Below are 19,674 nucleotides of genomic sequence, written 5' to 3'. Positions count from 1 at the left end.
TCAAATAATAAAACAAATGAAATTATAAATATCTATAATACAAAAATATTAAATTGAATAGAAGATTTCAATTTTATCTTATTAAAATAAATTAAATTTCACATACCTATTTTGGAATACTATAATATGCATCATATAGTAATTTGATTATTGGAATTTTTTTTTTGAATATTATCATGAGAGGAATTTAATTACGTACATTAACATAATATAGTAATATTTTTTTAGAATACCATAATATACATCATATAGTAATTTGATTATTGAAATTTTCATTTTTTTTAATATTATCATGAGAGGAATTTAATTACGTACTTTAAGATAATATAATAATATTTTTTTAATACTATAATATACATCATATAGTAATTTGATTGTTGGAATTTTTATTTTTTTTAATATTATCATAAGAGGAATTTAATTACGTACATTACCATAATATAGTAATATTTTGTTGGAATACTATAATATACATCATATAGTAATTTGATTGTTGGAATTTTTTTTTGAATATTATCATGAGAAGAATTTAATTACGTACATTAAGATTTTTTTTTGAATACTATAATATACATCATATAGTAATTTGATTGTTGGAATTTTTTTTTGAATATTATCATGAGAGGAATTTAATTACGTACATTAACTTAATATAATAATTTTTTTGAATACTATAATATACATTATATAGTAATTTGATTGTTTACGAATATAAAATAAAAAAATACGCAAGATTAAAATATTTTGAACCATAATTGAATTGCATGGTATATTATCATGAGAGGATTTAATTACGTACATTAACTAATATAGTAATATTTTTTTTGAATACAATAATATAGATAATATAGTAATTTGATTGTTGGAATTTTTTTTATATTATCATGATAGAAATTTAATTACGTACATTAACATAATATAGTAATATTTTATTGGAATACTATAATATACATCATATAGTAATTTGATTGTTGGAATTTTTTTTTGAATATTATCATGAGAGGAATCTAATTACGTACATTAACTTAATATGGTAATATTTTTTTGGAATATACTATAATATACATCATATAGTAATTTGATAGTTGGAATTTTTTTTTTTTTGAATCTTATCATCGGAGGAATTTAATTACGTACATTAACATAATATAGTAATATTTTTTTTTGGATATTATAATATACATCATATAGTAATATATATATATATATATATATATATATATATATATATATATATATATATATATATATATATATATAAAAAATACGAAGCAGCATGATAATTATTCCTTTTTAATAAAAATCCTTCATCGTCTCGCGACATAAATTAATACGGAGTATTAGATAAAATATTATATTCATTTGTCTTTGTAGAAAAAAAATATTTTATTCTGATAATTAGTTGTGATGAATTTAAACTATATTATACATACCAACTCAATTAATTTAGAGGAAAAAAAAAAGAAAAAAAAAAGAACAGTGTAGAGTGCAAAAGGTGTTGAAAGGGCAGTGGATAAAATAAGCATATTTCCGCAGCAAAAGATAGTAAATTAAAGGAAAATAGAATATTCCGGCGGTTCCCCACAATCGCATAATAAGCAGTGAAGTGAAACATGGTAGGTGCGATGTTTTTAGAACCTCATCTGATCCTTAAGGATTTAAGGTGCAAATCCCAAAAAGATGAACTTTTTTGTGTCAGACAACATAGTTATTCTCAAAGTCCCTACATTATCATCCTTGAACTTCGTGAACACCCCTTACACTGTTACTCTCCAATAACACCATTTACGCTACGCCTATAGAGTGCTCCTAGCTCCATATTTTCTTTTTAAAACATTCAAAAATAAAATATTTGTCACATGTATAAATTTTATTTGAAAAATAAAGGTTATGATNATATATATATATATATATATATATATATATATATATATATATATATATATATATATATATATTAAAAATACGCAAGATTAAAATATTTTGAACCATAGTTGAATTGCATGGTATAATAACTATAATTTTGTTTAATAATTATTACTTTCGTGTGACTATTTTGTTAATATATGTAGTACATAAATAAGGAATCTATACAGGAATGGAATTGAATAAAATATTTCATTAATTTCCGTATATAATAAGGAATGAAATCATATTTTGAATATTTTGTTAATTTTAGCCATACATAAGGAATGCTAGAGTTTGTTATAAGGAATTATTATATAATATTATGTTGACCGATTTTAAAATTTTTGGACTAAAATAAGCGGGAAAGCTAACACTTCTGTTTTAATATATATAGATTGGTATTAAATTTTTTATAATAAGTACTATATTATAATATTTACATTAGAATTACACTTTGTAAGTATCACAATTTCAATTATTTATCATTAGTAATAATCATTTTACCCAAAATAGTATCACAATTTCATATGGAGTATCTATTATAAACAACAATTTATTTATTTTAAATTGATATTAAATTTTCTATAATAAGTATTATAATTTCTATTATAAGTTACAAGCAATTATTCTAAATTACCAATTAAGATCCAAGTCTCAGACAAGTGTAACCTCTTTATAATTATCACCGGACTGTGGAGTCTTAATAGGTCAAATTTTCCAAGTCAATGAGTAGTTGGTAAAAACATTTCATCAATGAGATTTATGAGATGTGCATTAATTATCACAAAGAGTGTGAAACGGAAGCAAAGATGAGAAGAGAAATTAAAGAAGATGGATGGTCAACAATGGCGGATTGAATGTTACAGCAGCACAACTGTAGAAAGTTGAAACAGGACCCTATCTAGAAGATGGACACCCGATGATTGGAAAAGTGAAATGGTGTGGCCAAACAGAGCACATGTAACACTCAAACTCGCCATCAATGACTCACCAACCATTGGGACACAAAGTCCACAGATCCTAACAAAAGAAGCAAACACAATCACATTCAGACCATGCAAAAGACAAACAGTTACACCCTGTCTCTCCAAGTTCATGACCACGGTCCGATCTGGAAAAATTTTCACCCGATCTAACACACACCCTCGAGTTCTTTCAAAAACTTCGCTAGACCAAAGCAGAAAACACGTTTAAGAAAAACCGGAACGAGTCAAGAACACTCGTTCTACATGTGTCCTCGTGATCATGGTATGCTTAAGGTGACTTCCCTTGGTTGTACGGCATGAGAGTCTTGTGTGATCGAGAAGGATGATTTGTAAAACCCAATCGTCGTGACTTCTACCTTGCCTTTCCTCACCCCATAATTTCAACTCACACCTTTTTCTTTTTCCACGCCTTTCATCATCACCAGTCCCACTCCCACTGTCTCTATTCATTTGGCATCCCCACCCCTCCTTTGAGTCAAAAAAGAAAGTTGAGTGTGTTAGATAACAACAACAGATAAAATATAAAAGATAAAGAAGAAAGAAACTGCCTTTGCATGATTTTCTTACAGCAATTCAAAGCTGGCATTAAAAGTTCCCTGGACTTGCATACCAAGAGGGCTTAAAGGGGCCTGCATTTATCTCTCTTTGGTCTAAAGTTTCATATCTAGTGGACCCCAGCCTTTCAATGGAACCCACTTTTGGAGAATTCCTATTTCTTATGGATGAAACAGTCTACCTTTTTCCATTGCCTACCCAGTACCTACAATTTATTTATACATCTATTTGACTAAATTTATTGCAACGGATAGGTCTACGTTCATAAAACGCCACTGCTTTAATAGAAACTGCAACTTGCAATAGTTGTCTAGACTTTGTTCTAACATGGAAAAGTATGGGGGGTGAGAAAGGCGGTACTAAAGGGCTGGTGAAAAAGCTATACACAACTACCCTGTGTTACTATGCTAGTTAGTTAAGTTAAGGCATGGAACAAACAACAAATTCATTCGTGACCTTATCTCTTGCTCGGGATGAGCGCAAAGTGCAGGATCACTAATCCCACATTCAACTCATGCAGTCATGTGGTGGAATAACTTAATCCAACTTTAGGACATCATCTGGCTTAGTCTTCTCTTACTATCTTTACTCCATGGAAAAATAAAGCTAAGCACCTATGCGTGGCTTAGGCACCATAGGCTTTCAAGTTTCAAGTAAGACCTGAAAATTCAAAGCTCTTATCTACCAAACAAGTACTGAAATTCCGGTTTTGGAGGTTAAGACTTAAGACCCTCAAAAAGGGTACTAATACTGGGTTTCTATATCAGCAGAAACCAATCAGTGGCAAAAACAAGTACCAAGAATAGATTTTTATGCCAGCAAAAGCCTATTTGCAGTGTTTTTGCAGAATAGGGCATATTAACAAGTACTATAATACTCCACAGTAAGCAACATAAGAACAAGAGTAAAATGAAAAATCATTGGATTCTTACAATCAAACATCATATGCACTAGTGATTGCCTCATCTAGACATCTTTTTCATCCCCTTTCACAAAGACAACAAAAGAGTCAAGATTCCTTGCCCATTCCTCTACTCCTCCCTCGACAGCTAGGCCCATTTCCTCATCCCACTGATAGCACCACCTCTCCTCACTGTTCACTCATGTGAACTTCCTTCACCTCTAAAAGTACTCTACTTCTTTAAGAAAATAATTCTTAATCTCAAAATTCAATTCCCAAATTCCCTTCACATATAGCAACCAAGACAGTAATGAATTCAGTAGCAAATTCATCAACTTTAACAGAAATTCAGTGAAGTAAACTGGAAAAGATCAGTCAAACCAGTGTGAAGTTTCCATGGAAGTTCATCTGCGCTTGCAGAAAAGATTGATCTTGTGTTTTTTTTTTTTCATCCATATTTCTCCCAATTGATATTGCAAAAATACATGGAATAAATAATATCACAACATTTTTGGCTCATTAATTCCAATTCATATATATGTGATTTACATATAAAGATCATACATCGAATGAAATTCGACTGAAAAATTCAACCAAAAAAAAAAAAAGACAACAAAAGACTCGCTTAAGAAATAGAATTGGCAGAACCTGAGACTCTAGGTGAGGTGACCGGAAATAAAGGCAGGAGTCGGGGCTCCGCATCCCTCGGAGTGTTCGCCGGGGACGGGTGCAAATAAAACCCCTTTTTTGCTATTGCCTTCTCTTCAGCTTCCATGTTCAAATTGTCAGCGCTCACCGTGCTGTGCGGGGACCTGTTAAACGGGTCGGGTATCAGTGGAGTTACCGGGCTCAGCACCAGCGAAGGAAAATCGAGTATGCTCGGCGACAGAATCTCCGGCGTTCCGAATCGGGGCGAACCCGAGAACCCGCCTCCAAACCCAGGTTTGTTCGCTAATCCGGCACCCAACGGGCTGATTTTGAAATTCTTCAGACTGTTTCTCCTCTCATACAGCTTGGAAGCGGATTTCTCCTTCCTCGGCCCGGTTTTGATGGGCGGGATCGGGTTCCGGGCGGGTTCGGGCTTAGTCAAAGCCGCCTGCTTAGCAGTCTCGGAGAGCCCGGTGAGCATTTGGACTACTTGCTTGAAGGAGGAGGTGTCAGCTTGGACGAAGGTAGTCGGGTACAGATTATTCGGTTCGGATCTGGTCACGGGCAATACCGGCGCCGCTTGAGGTGGCTGCTGAACCGCCGCCGCCGCCGGCGGCGATAGAATCGCCGGGCCATTGCCGCTCACGGTGCTGCTCGAACTATTGGCGCTACGGTTATCAGGGGAAGAAACTAGAATTGCGCTATGGTTCTCTTGAGGTCTCTCCATTGCTGAAAACTATTTCTAGAGAGAGAAAACTTTGAGACTTGTTTCTAGAGAGAGAAAGCAAATGGATTCTGCAATATAAAAAAAAGAGAGAAAATTAGGGCGGGGAGATTTGAAGAAACAGCAAATGAGAAGGGAGAGATCAAATCACTTTGTTACTTTCTTCAGTTTGGTAAGAAATGTTTTGTTGGGGGGACTTTCGAGGGAACTGTCACGCTCTCTCTCGTGCGCGTGACCCAGCGATGTTTTCGGCTGCGGCGGTGAAAGGGTGGTGTTGGTGGTTTTAGCGGCTGTGGAGATTAAACAAACTACAACTGGTAGCAGGGGATTGGTGGCGATTGGAATATCTATATCAGCCCAAAGAATTTGTCAAACAAGTTTCAATACAAGCCATTGACTTGAAAGGGCCCTTGAAAATGAAAGCTTATTCAGGCCACGTTTCATAATTTATTACTCCGTAATTCACTTCACACTCAACATAGACCAAAGTATGCAAAAAACAAAAAAAAAAAAGAAGAGTGAAATAAATCATCTAAATTGAACCAAAAATACAACTAAATTTATAACTACAAATGTTATATATATATATATTTTGTGGAATTGCCCCGACAACACGGGGAAAAATAAATTACCAGACTCTAATAGAGCTGGCGCCGAAGGCATATGCAACAAATAGCATGTCTAAACTCGTGGGTGGAGAATTCAAAATTGTAGTTCCCCATCCTCCAATCTGGCCCATATTGGCAAGGATTCCCCTCTCTCAGTGTATGCTGAAAGGCAAATCCTCAAAGCTCAGTGTAAGAAGACCAATTTTAGAAAATTAAGGTTGGGGAAAGAGAGAGAGAGAGTCATGTTTGTCTAGAAATCTAACGAAGACAATTATAGTATAATTGAATTTAATTATATTTTCTACGTATTTAAAATGGTTAACTATTTTTTGTTAATTATATAGACCAATTGTACTCTTTATTCAACTTTTGAGTTTATTTCACTCTTTTTAAAATTTGATTTAGCTTTACCAGCCACTTAAATTGAGCATGAATTTGTGTGTGTATATTATTCCAACTTTAGAATATGTTGTTTAATCAATGAATAGGTTTTGATAAATTACTTACTTTTTTTCTTTCATTTTTACCGATCAATATTTTTTTTCACATGACAAGAGCATTTAGTTTTAACCATACATCATTACATCATATATGATTCAGGTGCGGTCGCCCATTAATGTCCGGTCTGTATGATCGTACTAATAATGTAAGAAAATACATAAAAAAATGCATCATTAGATACACATTACCAAAAATACACCATTAAGGATTTTTCATGATTTACCCCATCCACATATCCTTTTAATTACATTGGTAATTAAGAGGACCCATTATTTCCTTTTTGGGATTTACTACTTATAGGATTTTTGCGACATGTCCTAAATTATTTTCCTTATTAGAATTTAGCTCAAATTAAAGGTAATCAAATTAAATCTAAATATTAGTTAGTGCCCAAATGAAACTTTATATGCATGTTTTGGTTTAATTTGTCATTTATATTTATTATTTGAGGATAAAATTCATTTATTCTTTGTTGTTTATCTTTAATTTCTTTGATATCTAATTTTGTATACAATAATATTTTTATGTAAATTTTAAATAAATAAATTGTATTTATTAAAAATAAACTAATTAGTTTATAAAGAGTAAGTTAAGTGTAGTCACATTAGTTTAAGTTGATACACAAAATAAGAAAAGGGAGAGTATCATCTTTTTAGTTTAGCTTTAGGGTAGTGGTGCACTAACAAGTAACAACTGCCAAACAATTGGCACTTTGATTATACAATGTTAGGATAGTAGTCCTTAGTATTAGTAAACTATATTATATTATACTATATTATATTATATTATATTCTTTTATATATTTTAAATTAAAATAAAAAAGTTGATTCCTTCCTTGGTTAATCCAACCACCCGTAAAATCAATAATTATTATGCCATGGATGAAGCGCATGTACTACCATACATATACTCAATACATCTATATTTTTCTCTTTAAAAAGATATGATTAAAAAACTTAATTCGAAATATTTAAAATAACACGTATATTGATGGCTTTTTAAAATTGTTTTAAAAAATAAAATTGTAATAATACTTACATTACTGTTGGGTCATACCGTCCTTACTATAAGCACATAAGTTCAATACCGTAAATACATAAATTCACTATTGTAGGTTTATAGAATCATTGTTGCATATTTATAAAACTACTATTGTAAATTAATAAAGTCACGATTAGAAATCACTACTGTCAATATAATTCATCAAAAAATATGTACATATAGTATTATTTTATGTGCATGCAATATTATTTTTATGTACATATATACAATATTATTTTGATGTACATGAATTCATGATACAACATAGGCCCTCATGACTGATATAATTGGTCGTATAAAACAATCCAAAAGTCTTACCTGTTATTATCATACTATACCACCCTGGTCCCAGCTCTTGATGTTACCAATTAATTAAATTTATGTTAAATGCGAAAACAATAGGGGATTAATGAATTAATTAATATATATTGCTAAATGTTAATTTAAATCTTGCATATTACTAATTAATTTAATCATTCTTGTATTCCATACGTTTAATGGTGATGCAACCTATTCATTAAATCATGGCAAAAGGGTCAAATAGACCCATGTACTAACACTGATTGTTCATCCAGCACCATGAACTAAAATATGGTCCATCTAAGTCATTATACTCCTAATTATTTTTCATCTAGCATTTTTAGCATATTTCTAACAAGTAACCCATCTAATTTGTTGACATGGAAAAATAAAATAATAAAAAATGATGACATGTTATTTATATGAATGTTTTGGATGATTTTACCATATTTCATTAATGAAGAAAATGACAAATAAGAGGAAAAAAATCAAATTTTACCATGATATATATATATATATATATATATATATATATATATTATATATATATATATATATATATATATATATATATATATATATAACTTTATGCTATACTGGAAGGCAAAAACTTAACTTGGGTTTCTCGTAGAAACTAGAAACCCAAAAAAATTAAAAATAAAAATCCAACAAAACCAATGACCTCCAGGCTCCATCACCTCAGCCTCCTCTTCTTCTTTTTTTCTTATTTTTTAATAATATTTCCTTCTATGATTCTATCCTCCTCTTTCTTCACTATGTACAAGAAGTAAAACTTTTTAAATATTTTTAATTTTTAAAACCAAATACACTCTAAATTCTTTCTAAGTTTTTCAAAATTTTCAGCCACCTTTGATGGATAGTAGAAAATTTTGAAAAAAGTTAATAATTTTCATACATATATTTGATTACGTAAACGAAAATAATTGCTAATATATAAATTTCAAACAATAGTGTTACTAAGTTAGATGTGGAACCTAATTTTTCCGCATGGACTTAACTTATTAATTCAATATATGTAGTATTTGGCATAAGAGATCAATATTTGAACCTCAACAGCGATAGTGTGACTCAACCATTTATTAGTAATTCCTTGAAACATATGCTAACATATAACTATTTTGATATATAATGCAAAAAAAAAAAAAAAAATCCAACTCATCATCCAAATATTTTATTCATATTTATATATGCTTTCAAGCATTCATAAATTTAGGAGTATTAATGTGGGTCGAAATTCACGGGTCAGTCCTAAATTGCTCCATGATAGGACCGGTTAGGGTCTAAAATTTTTGGCCTGCAAAACTGCGAGCCTCGCGGTTTAGCCCGTGTAGAATATAGAATAATAATATAATATTTTTGTTTTGAAGTTAGGCCCGCGAACTAGCTCGAAAGGCCCATGGATCCGCATGAAGCGAGTTATGATTGCATAATTCTAGTCCGTGGGTTGGCCTACGAAAAAGTCCGATGTGGAACGGACCGATCCGCATTGACACTTCTACCTAGATTAACGACCTAAATTATGATTAATACCAAAGTAATATACTAATATGCAGTATTCTCTTGGTATTGTGGGCTAGATTTTGAATTCTATATTATAAGATATAAATTAATAAATGTGTGGTTTCACATAAATTTATTTGAGAATTAAATGTATTTGATTCTCTTATTTTATTTTTAATATTTTAGATATAAAAGAAATGTTGCATACTTACATTACATTTTAAATTAATTATTATATACTTGCATTTTGTTTTTGAGTTAGAGTTTCAAAATGGAGATTATTATATAATGTGGCATTAATCCTGAAAAAACATTTGCAGAATAGATAGACATATAGGATTTGGATTTTTTTAATTGGAATTGAAGATGCACTGACACTAAAACTAGAAATTGACTGAACAAGCCAAGTGAATCAAATTCTTATTCATTAACTAGAAAAATTATATCAATGCCAAAAAGGAACACTTATATTATATAGTATATAGCATTGAACATGAATGGACCACCACCTTTTAATTATTGGTGCTACTATTAGCATGCGGTTGACTTGATTAACCTTATTTCTCTTCTGCTGATTTCATCTGAAAGTTACATTTTAGTAATTGTATATATATAATACAGAGAGAGAAAAAGTATTTTCTTCATTATTCTAAATAACAAAAAGAAAAATGATGGTAACATCGGATTTGGTGTCATCTAGCAATCAAATCCCAAAAATATCATGAGATATCTCAGAACATAAGTGGCTTGAAAAATAAGAATATTTGTCGGAAAAGGAAAACATTACATGGCCGTGCAACTACAGTAATATATTCATTTCAAACTTGATTAACGAAGATAAAATGGAATAATGGATTAATATTCATTCAACTTGGTACATAGCAAAACGGCGAAACCTTGTGCTCAATTGGTACCTCTATGACTCTTTGGACTACAACTGATTAAAAAAGTATATTAATACTACACTCTGTAATAGAGTCAATAGTATTAAAAAAACGAAGATAAAAGGGATTTAATATTCATTAATCCTGTATTTAAGTGCATTATATACTACTACTTGCGGTGAGCAAACTTGCGTTGTAAGGTTTTAATAAAAATTGAAATTACAAATAGAACATTATATATACATTTATAATATATTGACTAAATACTTCTACTGATTGAGGTTTTAATTCATAAACCCTTAAGTTATTTATTCTTTGATCAAAGACAGCTAATTATAGTGTGTCAGAGAAAAGCAAATAGTTAGGAGCATAATTAAGAACCTTTTTTATAAAGTGATGATATGAGTAGTCGTCTCGTCAAAGGATTAGGCGCAAGTGTTAAACCCATATATGCAATTACACACTCTTAATTGATTCCATCTCCAAAACACAAAAAGTAAAAGATGCACACAACATATACAACAGCTAGTGGGAAGGATTGCGTCTCTTTCTTTAGCCAAACAAAAAACAGCAATTTGTCTAGTGGAGATGGTGGACGGTAGTGGTGGTGGCAGCCGCGAAGGCGGCGGACATCATATCGCCAGTGAGGGTTGGGGATGATCGAGATTATTAATTAATGTATATATAAACATTACCAGTTTATAAACACTGTAATACGGTTGATGGTATTTAAAAAAAAAAAAAAAACAAAACATTACCATTACTTGATTGAAATAATGCCTAAATACACACACAATTTTGTAAATTTTAAAATACTTTATTTAATTAAATCAAGATAAAAGTAAGTATACGATAATTTACAATCTATTTTTTAATTTGATTTTCGTAGGTGAGCTAGACTTGTTATTGATTGAACAATGTTTATTTGATTATTCTGATATTTTTTTAGGTGACAAATTAAATTAGCAGTCATTAATTAAGAGTGTGTATTGAATAATGTGAAATAAATTGATTTTGAAATAATAAGATTCTTTAAATATTTAAATTAAAAAAGAAAACGAAGAAGAAACATCTAGATCGGTTTGGGCCAGGTTATTGAGATTTTAAATAAAGACCAATTTAATTTCTCGGACTCCAATCTCTGAAACCCATGTTGGTGGGCCGATACAAGAAAACAAAAATAAATAACACGTCCATATTGATTCATTTATTTGACTATTTTCTTTATTCGTAGAGACAACAATGGATATTACATCATCAGTACAGGTAGCTTCTTCCAATACTATGACACCATCAATACGATGCATGCATTAAATCTACTCGTAAGAACTTAGAATATTGATCCATGCATGCACAATACTTGTAAGAATTTAGAATAACTTTGTTTAAAACAAGTTTGAAGCCTTGGGTGGAGGGGGCGGTTTGGCTGCGGCGGCCTTGGGTGGAGGGGGTGGTTTTTCTGCAGCTGCCTTCGGTGGAGGGGGTGGTTTCGCTGCGGCTGCCTTCGGTGGAGGGGGTGGTTTTGCTGCGGCTGCCTTCGGTGGAGGAGGTGGTTTTGCTGCGCCTACCTTCAGTGGAGGGGGTGGTTTTTCTGCAGCTGCCTTCGGTGGAGGAGGTGGTTTTGCTGCGCCTACCTTCAGTGGAGGGGGTGGTTTTTCTGCAGCTGCCTTCGGTGGAGGAGGTGGTTTTGCTGCGCCTACCTTCAGTGGAGGGGGTGGTTTTTCTGCAGCTGCCTTCGGTGGAGGAGGTGGTTTTGCTGCGCCTACCTTCAGTGGAGGGGGTGGTTTTTCTGCAGCTGCCTTCGGTGGAGGAGGTGGTTTTGCTGCGCCTACCTTCAGTGGAGGGGGTGGTTTTTCTGCAGCTGCCTTCGGTGGAGGAGGTGGTTTTGCTGCGCCTACCTTCAGTGGAGGGGGTGGTTTTTCTGCAGCTGCCTTCGGTGGAGGAGGTGGTTTTGCTGCGCCTACCTTCAGTGGAGGGGGTGGTTTTTCTGCAGCTGCCTTCGGTGGAGGAGGTGGTTTTGCTGCGCCTACCTTCAGTGGAGGGGGTGGTTTTTCTGCAGCTGCCTTCGGTGGAGGAGGTGGTTTTGCTGCGCCTACCTTCAGTGGAGGGGGTGGTTTTTCTGCAGCTGCCTTCGGTGGAGGAGGTGGTTTTGCTGCGCCTACCTTCAGTGGAGGGGGTGGTTTTTCTGCAGCTGCCTTCGGTGGAGGAGGTGGTTTTGCTGCGCCTACCTTCAGTGGAGGGGGTGGTTTTTCTGCAGCTGCCTTCGGTGGAGGAGGTGGTTTTGCTGCGCCTACCTTCAGTGGAGGGGGTGGTTTTTCTGCAGCTGCCTTCGGTGGAGGAGGTGGTTTTGCTGCGCCTACCTTCAGTGGAGGGGGTGGTTTTTCTGCAGCTGCCTTCGGTGGAGGAGGTGGTTTTGCTGCGCCTACCTTCAGTGGAGGGGGTGGTTTTTCTGCAGCTGCCTTCGGTGGAGGAGGTGGTTTTGCTGCGCCTACCTTCAGTGGAGGGGGTGGTTTTTCTGCAGCTGCCTTCGGTGGAGGAGGTGGTTTTGCTGCGCCTACCTTCAGTGGAGGGGGTGGTTTTTCTGCAGCTGCCTTCGGTGGAGGAGGTGGTTTTGCTGCGCCTACCTTCAGTGGAGGGGGTGGTTTTTCTGCAGCTGCCTTCGGTGGAGGAGGTGGTTTTGCTGCGCCTACCTTCAGTGGAGGGGGTGGTTTTTCTGCAGCTGCCTTCGGTGGAGGAGGTGGTTTTGCTGCGCCTACCTTCAGTGGAGGGGGTGGTTTTTCTGCAGCTGCCTTCGGTGGAGGAGGTGGTTTTGCTGCGCCTACCTTCAGTGGAGGGGGTGGTTTTTCTGCAGCTGCCTTCGGTGGAGGAGGTGGTTTTGCTGCGCCTACCTTCAGTGGAGGGGGTGGTTTTTCTGCAGCTGCCTTCGGTGGAGGAGGTGGTTTTGCTGCGCCTACCTTCAGTGGAGGGGGTGGTTTTTCTGCAGCTGCCTTCGGTGGAGGAGGTGGTTTTGCTGCGCCTACCTTCAGTGGAGGGGGTGGTTTTTCTGCAGCTGCCTTCGGTGGAGGAGGTGGTTTTGCTGCGGCTGCCTTCGGTGGAGGGGGTGGTTTTGCTGCTGCTGCCTTCGGTGGAGGAGGTGGTTTTGCTGCGGCTGCCTTAGGTGGAGGCGGTGGTTTGGCTGCGGCCAATGAGACCTTCGGAGGAGGAGGTGGTTTGGCTGCAGCTGCCTTAGGTGGAGGAGGTGGTTTTGCTGCGCCTACCTTCAGTGGAGGGGGTGGTTTGGCTGCCTCTGCCTTGGGAGGAGGTGGTGGTTTGGCTCCGGCTGCCTTCGGTGGAGGAGGGGGCGGTTTGGCTCCGGCCGCTTTGGGTGGAGGAGGTGGTTTTGCTGCGGCTGGCTTATGTGGAGGAGGTGGTAGTGGATCCGACCCTAGGGCCGATACCTTGAGAGCAGGAGGGGGTGGAGGAGGTTTAGGCTTCCCTACGGAAACATCTACTACACTATTGTGTTGCATTCCAATTACACTCTCACCATTCTCCCCGGTTACCACTAAAAATGAAGATCCAACAAGCACAATAACCCAAAGGTTAGCCAACACCAGAAAACCCTTTGTTCCCTGGAAAATACCCATCTTTGTTTGCCTACCCACCTTATCTTCTTCACTTCACTCACTTACATAAACTCTGCATGCAAACCCAGTATTTATAGCACTCCATAATAACCAACGTTCCATGCAAGCTTTATTACGAATCCAACCTGATATCTCCACGTGAACAAATAAAAAAATAAAAAATCTGTTTGGGTCACATGTGGTTCCAAAGATACGTGCAGAAATTCTACTCGTATTACTACAAACGATGATAGTTGTTTACAGGTATGTCCTTCTCTATAAATGAGGTTTGTTAGAAGTAATGTTTGGGAAAGGATAAACAATTTGGAACACTAGTAGTATAGTAGTATGTATTAAGATAGGTAGGTGTGATAGGAGCCTTTAGCTGTAGGTGAGACTCTACAAGGAAACTAAACATGCAATGCAATGTCGTCTATGCTGTTTTTCGGAAATTAATGCAATGCCTCTACCATACGTATAAGGTTTGCAACGACGTTGTCTATGTTCGGGAGGTTTGTTTCCTCACTTTCCAGGGGGAATTTAAATTGATGCAATTGAAGTATATATTTCTTCATTTTTTAATACTTCTGAATTAGATTCATTACACCGTCTGTTCACTTTTCTTTGTTAAACGCTTGCATTTTCACTTTTTGTCCTTGGGTAAACTATTATTTGATCATTTGATAAATATTATGAAAAATTAGTAGCAACTGGCCTACATGATTCTCACATATGTGATTTATCTTTTCTGTGTGGTATAGTAGTGACTACTTGTTTCCTTTGATTTGGTACCGGTATTATCTTATTGGACAACTAAATCATTTTTTTTACGAGTAATTAGTTGTGGGTCTGCTAATTCATAAGCACCGGATTAATAGAAGCTACATTAGGATTGGAAAAAAAAATCATTTTTAAGGCCGCTTGTTTATTTCCCATCATTTCAATTCTTGGATAAAATAATTGTTGAAAGTTGTAAATAAATATGCGTGGACACACACACATATATATATATATATATAAAGTTTTATTTTTAACATGACACCAAAAATGTTAATATGTAACTAAATAAGTTTTATGCTTTCTTAGTTACCATGAAAAAAGAATCATATCTCCATAGGTCGGGCTTATTTGTCTTGATTTTAAGGAATTTGATTCCTAGTTGACCCGAACTTTCCCAAGTTAAAGGCTTCACCAAATTTAAGAATGATTTTTGCACCTCTAAATTCAATTTGGATAAGAGTTAAATAAGTCCTTGAACTATTCATGAAAGTGCAACTAACCCCTCGAACTAGAAAAACACCAGTTAGGCACTTAAACTTTAATTACATTTTCATGAATAGATCAAGGGTTTATTTGACCTAATCCCAATTCAATTTAAAAAATCAATGTTTTTTTGCTACCAAACGCCTTCTAAGAACTATTCATCTTTTGGAAATAATTTTTTTTTTTTGGTGGGATCTTTTGGAAATAATATTTCCTTTAAAACAACACATATACGCCGGCGTCTTCGTCCACCGGCCATTTATCTTCCGATAAGTAAAGCAATTCAATGAGCTGAGGGGCAAAGATGTAAAAACAGTGGCACATCTTCATCTTCACTTTGTCTAAACAACAATGGTAATAGCATTGCAATCCTTGTAATATAATTATCCTACAACATTACTACCAATTTTATTTTGTTCCCATGACATACATTTATCTCATTACTTTGTTATTATTCCACCACGAATATTAATTAAATCCATCAAATTGTATATCAAGATCCGTTCCTTCAAACAATTTAGTTCTCGAATATAGATTGTGATGGTATAGGACTAACCATTCAATAGACAACAATGATGTAAATTAATAATTCAATTCATAAGATTATCCTAGTCAAAACTCATCATCGAAAGAATAATTATTATTACTAAATTAGCCGTTAAAGAATTATTGCTAGGTAGTAATTATAGACAAATAAATAATATAATGAAAGCATATCTGCATAAATCTCCATAATTATTCTTTAAGGGCCAATAAAAACGTTATAATAACCTTCAAACAAACCAGTTTTTTTAACTACAATTTTTGAACTCTATATTCACAATTACAGAAATCTATGTTTACAATTTTAGAATCCTATATTCAAGTATAACACAAATTTTCTGAAAAAAATAATAATATAACACAATTTTTAAATTTATATAACAAAATTGTGAATATAGAGTTCAAAAATTGTAAATATTGTGTAATATAATTTTGTATATTGAGATCTAAAAGTGTGAATATATAATTCTAAAATTGTGAACATCAAATTCTAAAATTATGAACATTGAATTTTAAAATTGTACACTGGACTTAGGTCCACATTGCAAAGTAGACCGGATGTCCGGATCTATCATCCAGGCATAACAACTTGCAAATCATTGGACCTGGTTTAATACAGATCGACCAACTGGACTCTCCCTCCGAAGCCCATATTTATTCATTTATTAATCTAACTTCTTTATTCGTAGAGACACTACATCATTACAACAAGTCTACAACGCAAGTTCTTTCACACTATGACACCATCAACCCAAAATAAACAAAAAAAAAAAAAAAAGATTACTCCTCAGAAATTAGAACAACGCTACAACATAACATGCATGCATGCATGAGTCTCATTAACGTGGGCAAGGAACCTTCTTGGAAGGTTCGAATGCGAAAGGGCCGACGGTGTAGAGGTTATACGGCGCTGGTTTTTTCAGTGGAGTGGGGATCAACGGAGCTCCGGCTTTGCCAAGTTTGTAGTTGGTCTTCACACTGCATTGGGTCAAGGGAGATTTGACCAAATACACCTTGCACTTTCTGTAGCCTGCGCTGCTCACTATCTTTGGCATGTAGAACAAGAAGAACCCATTCTTGTCCGTGGTTGTGGTCTCAGATAGATGGTACTTTGTGTTGTTGCATGCTAGTTTCACTACAGCTCCTGTTGTATAACATTTCAAAGTATTCATTAATGAACACATTACTATATATGAACTATATATACAGTCTAATCTCGCAAGATGCAGATACTACCAATCTTATGTAAAAGTATAATTTTTTTTGAGAAGCTTAAAATCAAGAATGTGAGATTAACCCTAATCTAGTTAGTCAGACAGTTGACTTGATAACCAAAATGTTACAAGTCTGACTCTAACTCCACTGGAGCTGTTTATCCGCTTTCTTGGTTCTCTATGGACAACTAAAACTTATTTACTGTTCGTTTGTTGACTAGAGTTATAAGGCTAGCTACTCGATGCATACGCTCAGTTAATGGCTGGACGTTTCCATTAGTAACAAAAAAAAAAAAGTGGGATTAACTAACCTTTGATAGGTGTAGATTTGTAGAGGTTATCAATGCCCCTATACTTGCAATATTTGCAGTAAACAAGCCCACGGACAGCTATGGGTTTTTTCTTTGGAACTGTGGGAGATGGCGGTGGCGGTGGTGAGTGGTGGAAGCTGGGTGGAGGGGGAGTGTGAGCCTTGGGAGGAGGCGGTGATGGGTGAGCCGGAGCCTTTGGAGGAGGGGGCGGTGAGGGGTGAGTGGGTGCCTTTGGAGGCGGCGGGGGCGGTGAGGGGTGGGTGGGAGGCTTTGGAGGAAGTGGTGAGGGGGCAGGCGCAAGAGGGTGTTTGTGGTGGTGGTTCCGGTGCTTGTGCGGCGGTTTAGGCGAGGGAGCGGGAGGCAATGAGGTGTGATGAGGCGGTTGTGCAATGTTGTTAGTGCTTAGAATGTCATCGTTTAGGGCAAGCACTGTAAACGATGAGGCAATAAGCACAACAAAAGAGATGTGTAGTAAGAGTAGAAGGGCGCCCTTACTTTCCATATTTCCTAGCTAGATAGGCTACTTTATCATCCAAAACCCTAGAAAGGGAAGGTATTTATAGTAGTTTGAAGAATGGAGGGGAGCCATTAGATGTGGCACACTAGAAGGAAACTCACATGCAGATCAGAGATGCAATTAAGCAGCTTCATATTTTCTTATTCTGCATGCACATTTTACAAGCTACATCTAGCTAGCTAGGCTAGTAATTATATATAGTATTTAGCTTCCTCCCTCACTTCAACCTAATCCTCTTCAATATAATTAAAACAAAAACCTGCAGAAATTGAAAGAGACAGTCTGGATTTCTGGATGGAATGAAGAGTGTCTTCCAAGCCACCATCGCCATCATATCCTGCACACTATATATCTAGCTCCTTAATTTCAAATGCAATTTATATATTGGTTTATTTCTACTCCGTATTTGTTATTTGAAGGTGTGTACCATTCTCCACAACAACTATCTAAGAGTATGTCTAAGAGCAATGCCATCAGTGGTTCATAGCGGGTTATTGTCAGAAGTGATAGTGAGGTGGATGAGAGATAGAAGAAGAGAGAAAAAAAAAGTCCATTCTGCAAGAGAGGGAATAATGGCAGAAAATAGGTCCCACTAACATTAACATTCAGCCTCATCAGGCGTGCGTGATGGGCAATTAGTGCGCTTGACTTTCCTTTTTTTTTTTAATTCTTTTTTTTTAAATCATATTTATTATTATTATTTCCCTCTCCCTCATTTTCTCTTTCCTAATCACACTTACAAAAAACTCTTCAATAACCGCGAAATATCCCTACTGATAAGGATGCTCTAAGATAAATTCTGTTCATCCGTACATCGAATTTAAGTCATTAGTTCAATAGATAGTATTTGAGCTCCTCTATAATTATTAAAGTTTTGTTTGTGATGGGAGAGATGGAGGCTGGCATACATGGAAAGAAGATAATATAATCCATTGGGATTTAATGATCACAAGTTTAATTAATAACCACTATATCACGTGCTCTTCGTCCCAAAGTCATTCCTAGCTCCCCAATCCACAATTTTTATTAATAATTTACTATATAAAAGTTATGATGGTGTCGAGAAGGATGTAAAAAATATTTACCTTTTCATGTTGTAAAACAAAAATATCATTATTAAAAATAAAAAGTCAAAAGAAACCTTGGTTTAACCCCTGGCGGCCTGGCCTATATTTTTTACAGCACATAATGTATTAACTTTAATTATGAAACTAGCTAGTAGACAATAATATTTAATCTATATGTATTTTAAAATTATTTACAAATGTAAATTTATTTTTTTAATATTTATATTTTTTTTTTCACGTTTCATGTCATACACTTGTAAAGTATCATTTTTTCATATTCTGTGATTCATTTATTATTTTTAAAATTTTTTTAATTACTTTTGTGCTACCAAGGTGAAAGTAGAGTGATATAGGAGGAATAATATGGAACCATTCTTTCAAAAAAAAATAAAAAAATAGAGCCATTATTAATGAACTTAGATCCCGCAGTGTGTTTGGGGCTTCTTTGACCTATTGCATCGATCGCAAGAACTGCCGACTGTTACATTATTTCAATCGAGGATCTAGGTAACTGGTCTATATTAAATTTGGGATCCCCAGGGTTTTATTTTATTTTATTTTTAATAAATTTCTGGAC

The 19,674-nt window shown here is 35.1% G+C and overlaps 3 protein-coding genes across 6 annotated transcripts; 1 reads left to right on the top strand and 2 right to left on the bottom strand.

Moving 5' to 3' along the window:
* Positions 1-2,658: 2,658 nt before the first annotated feature.
* LOC116030274 (VQ motif-containing protein 4-like) lies at positions 2,659-6,035 on the bottom strand. 4 transcript variants are annotated; one of them, XM_031272470.1, is made up of 3 exons: positions 5,874-6,035; positions 4,999-5,793; positions 2,659-3,362 (listed from the first exon to the last, which is right to left on the bottom strand). In XM_031272470.1, exons 2-3 carry the CDS (start codon positions 5,723-5,725, stop codon positions 3,337-3,339), a joined length of 753 nt encoding a protein of 250 aa, XP_031128330.1. In that variant the 5' UTR covers positions 5,726-5,793; positions 5,874-6,035; the 3' UTR covers positions 2,659-3,336. The 4 variants fall into 4 exon arrangements, with proteins under 4 accessions (XP_031128330.1, XP_031128329.1, XP_031128333.1 ...); XM_031272469.1 differs by having other exon boundaries at positions 5,882-6,035; XM_031272473.1 differs by lacking the exon at positions 5,874-6,035 and having other exon boundaries at positions 2,659-3,359; positions 4,999-5,861.
* Positions 6,036-11,819: 5,784 nt separating this feature from the next.
* On the top strand, positions 11,820-14,252 carry LOC116029147 (loricrin-like). Its single transcript, XM_031271050.1, has 2 exons — positions 11,820-11,843; positions 11,973-14,252. The coding sequence occupies exons 1-2, from the start codon at positions 11,820-11,822 to the stop codon at positions 14,250-14,252; spliced, it is 2,304 nt and encodes a 767-aa protein (XP_031126910.1).
* A 2,227-nt stretch (positions 14,253-16,479) lies between these two features.
* LOC116030921 (non-classical arabinogalactan protein 30-like) lies at positions 16,480-18,023 on the bottom strand. Its single transcript, XM_031273289.1, has 2 exons — positions 17,514-18,023; positions 16,480-17,132 (listed from the first exon to the last, which is right to left on the bottom strand). Exons 1-2 carry the CDS (start codon positions 18,013-18,015, stop codon positions 16,828-16,830), a joined length of 807 nt encoding a protein of 268 aa, XP_031129149.1. The 5' UTR covers positions 18,016-18,023; the 3' UTR covers positions 16,480-16,827.
* Between the last annotated feature and the right edge of the window lie 1,651 nt (positions 18,024-19,674).

Source organism: Ipomoea triloba, chromosome 9 (assembly GCF_003576645.1).
Source record: "Ipomoea triloba cultivar NCNSP0323 chromosome 9, ASM357664v1".
In the NCBI taxonomy this organism is placed as follows: Eukaryota; Viridiplantae; Streptophyta; class Magnoliopsida; order Solanales; family Convolvulaceae; genus Ipomoea; species Ipomoea triloba.
The sequence above is the reverse complement of the archived record's forward strand: the minus strand, read 5'-3'. Positions and strand labels throughout refer to the sequence as shown.

Coding starts and splice junctions, on each gene's coding strand:
- LOC116030274 (XM_031272470.1), bottom strand. CDS start 5,725: ATGGAGAGACCTCAAGAGAACCATAGCGCAATTCTAGTTTCTTCCCCT. Junction 3,363..4,998: donor CACCTCACCTAGAGTCTCAG/GTTCTGCCAATT, acceptor TTTGACTCAAAG/GAGGGGTGGGGATGCCAAAT.
- LOC116029147 (XM_031271050.1), top strand. CDS start 11,820: ATGGATATTACATCATCAGTACAG. Junction 11,844..11,972: donor ATATTACATCATCAGTACAG/GTAGCTTCTTCC, acceptor GTTTAAAACAAG/TTTGAAGCCTTGGGTGGAGG.
- LOC116030921 (XM_031273289.1), bottom strand. CDS start 18,015: ATGGAAAGTAAGGGCGCCCTTCTACTCTTACTACACATCTCTTTTGTT. Junction 17,133..17,513: donor CAAATCTACACCTATCAAAG/GTTAGTTAATCC, acceptor GTTATACAACAG/GAGCTGTAGTGAAACTAGCA.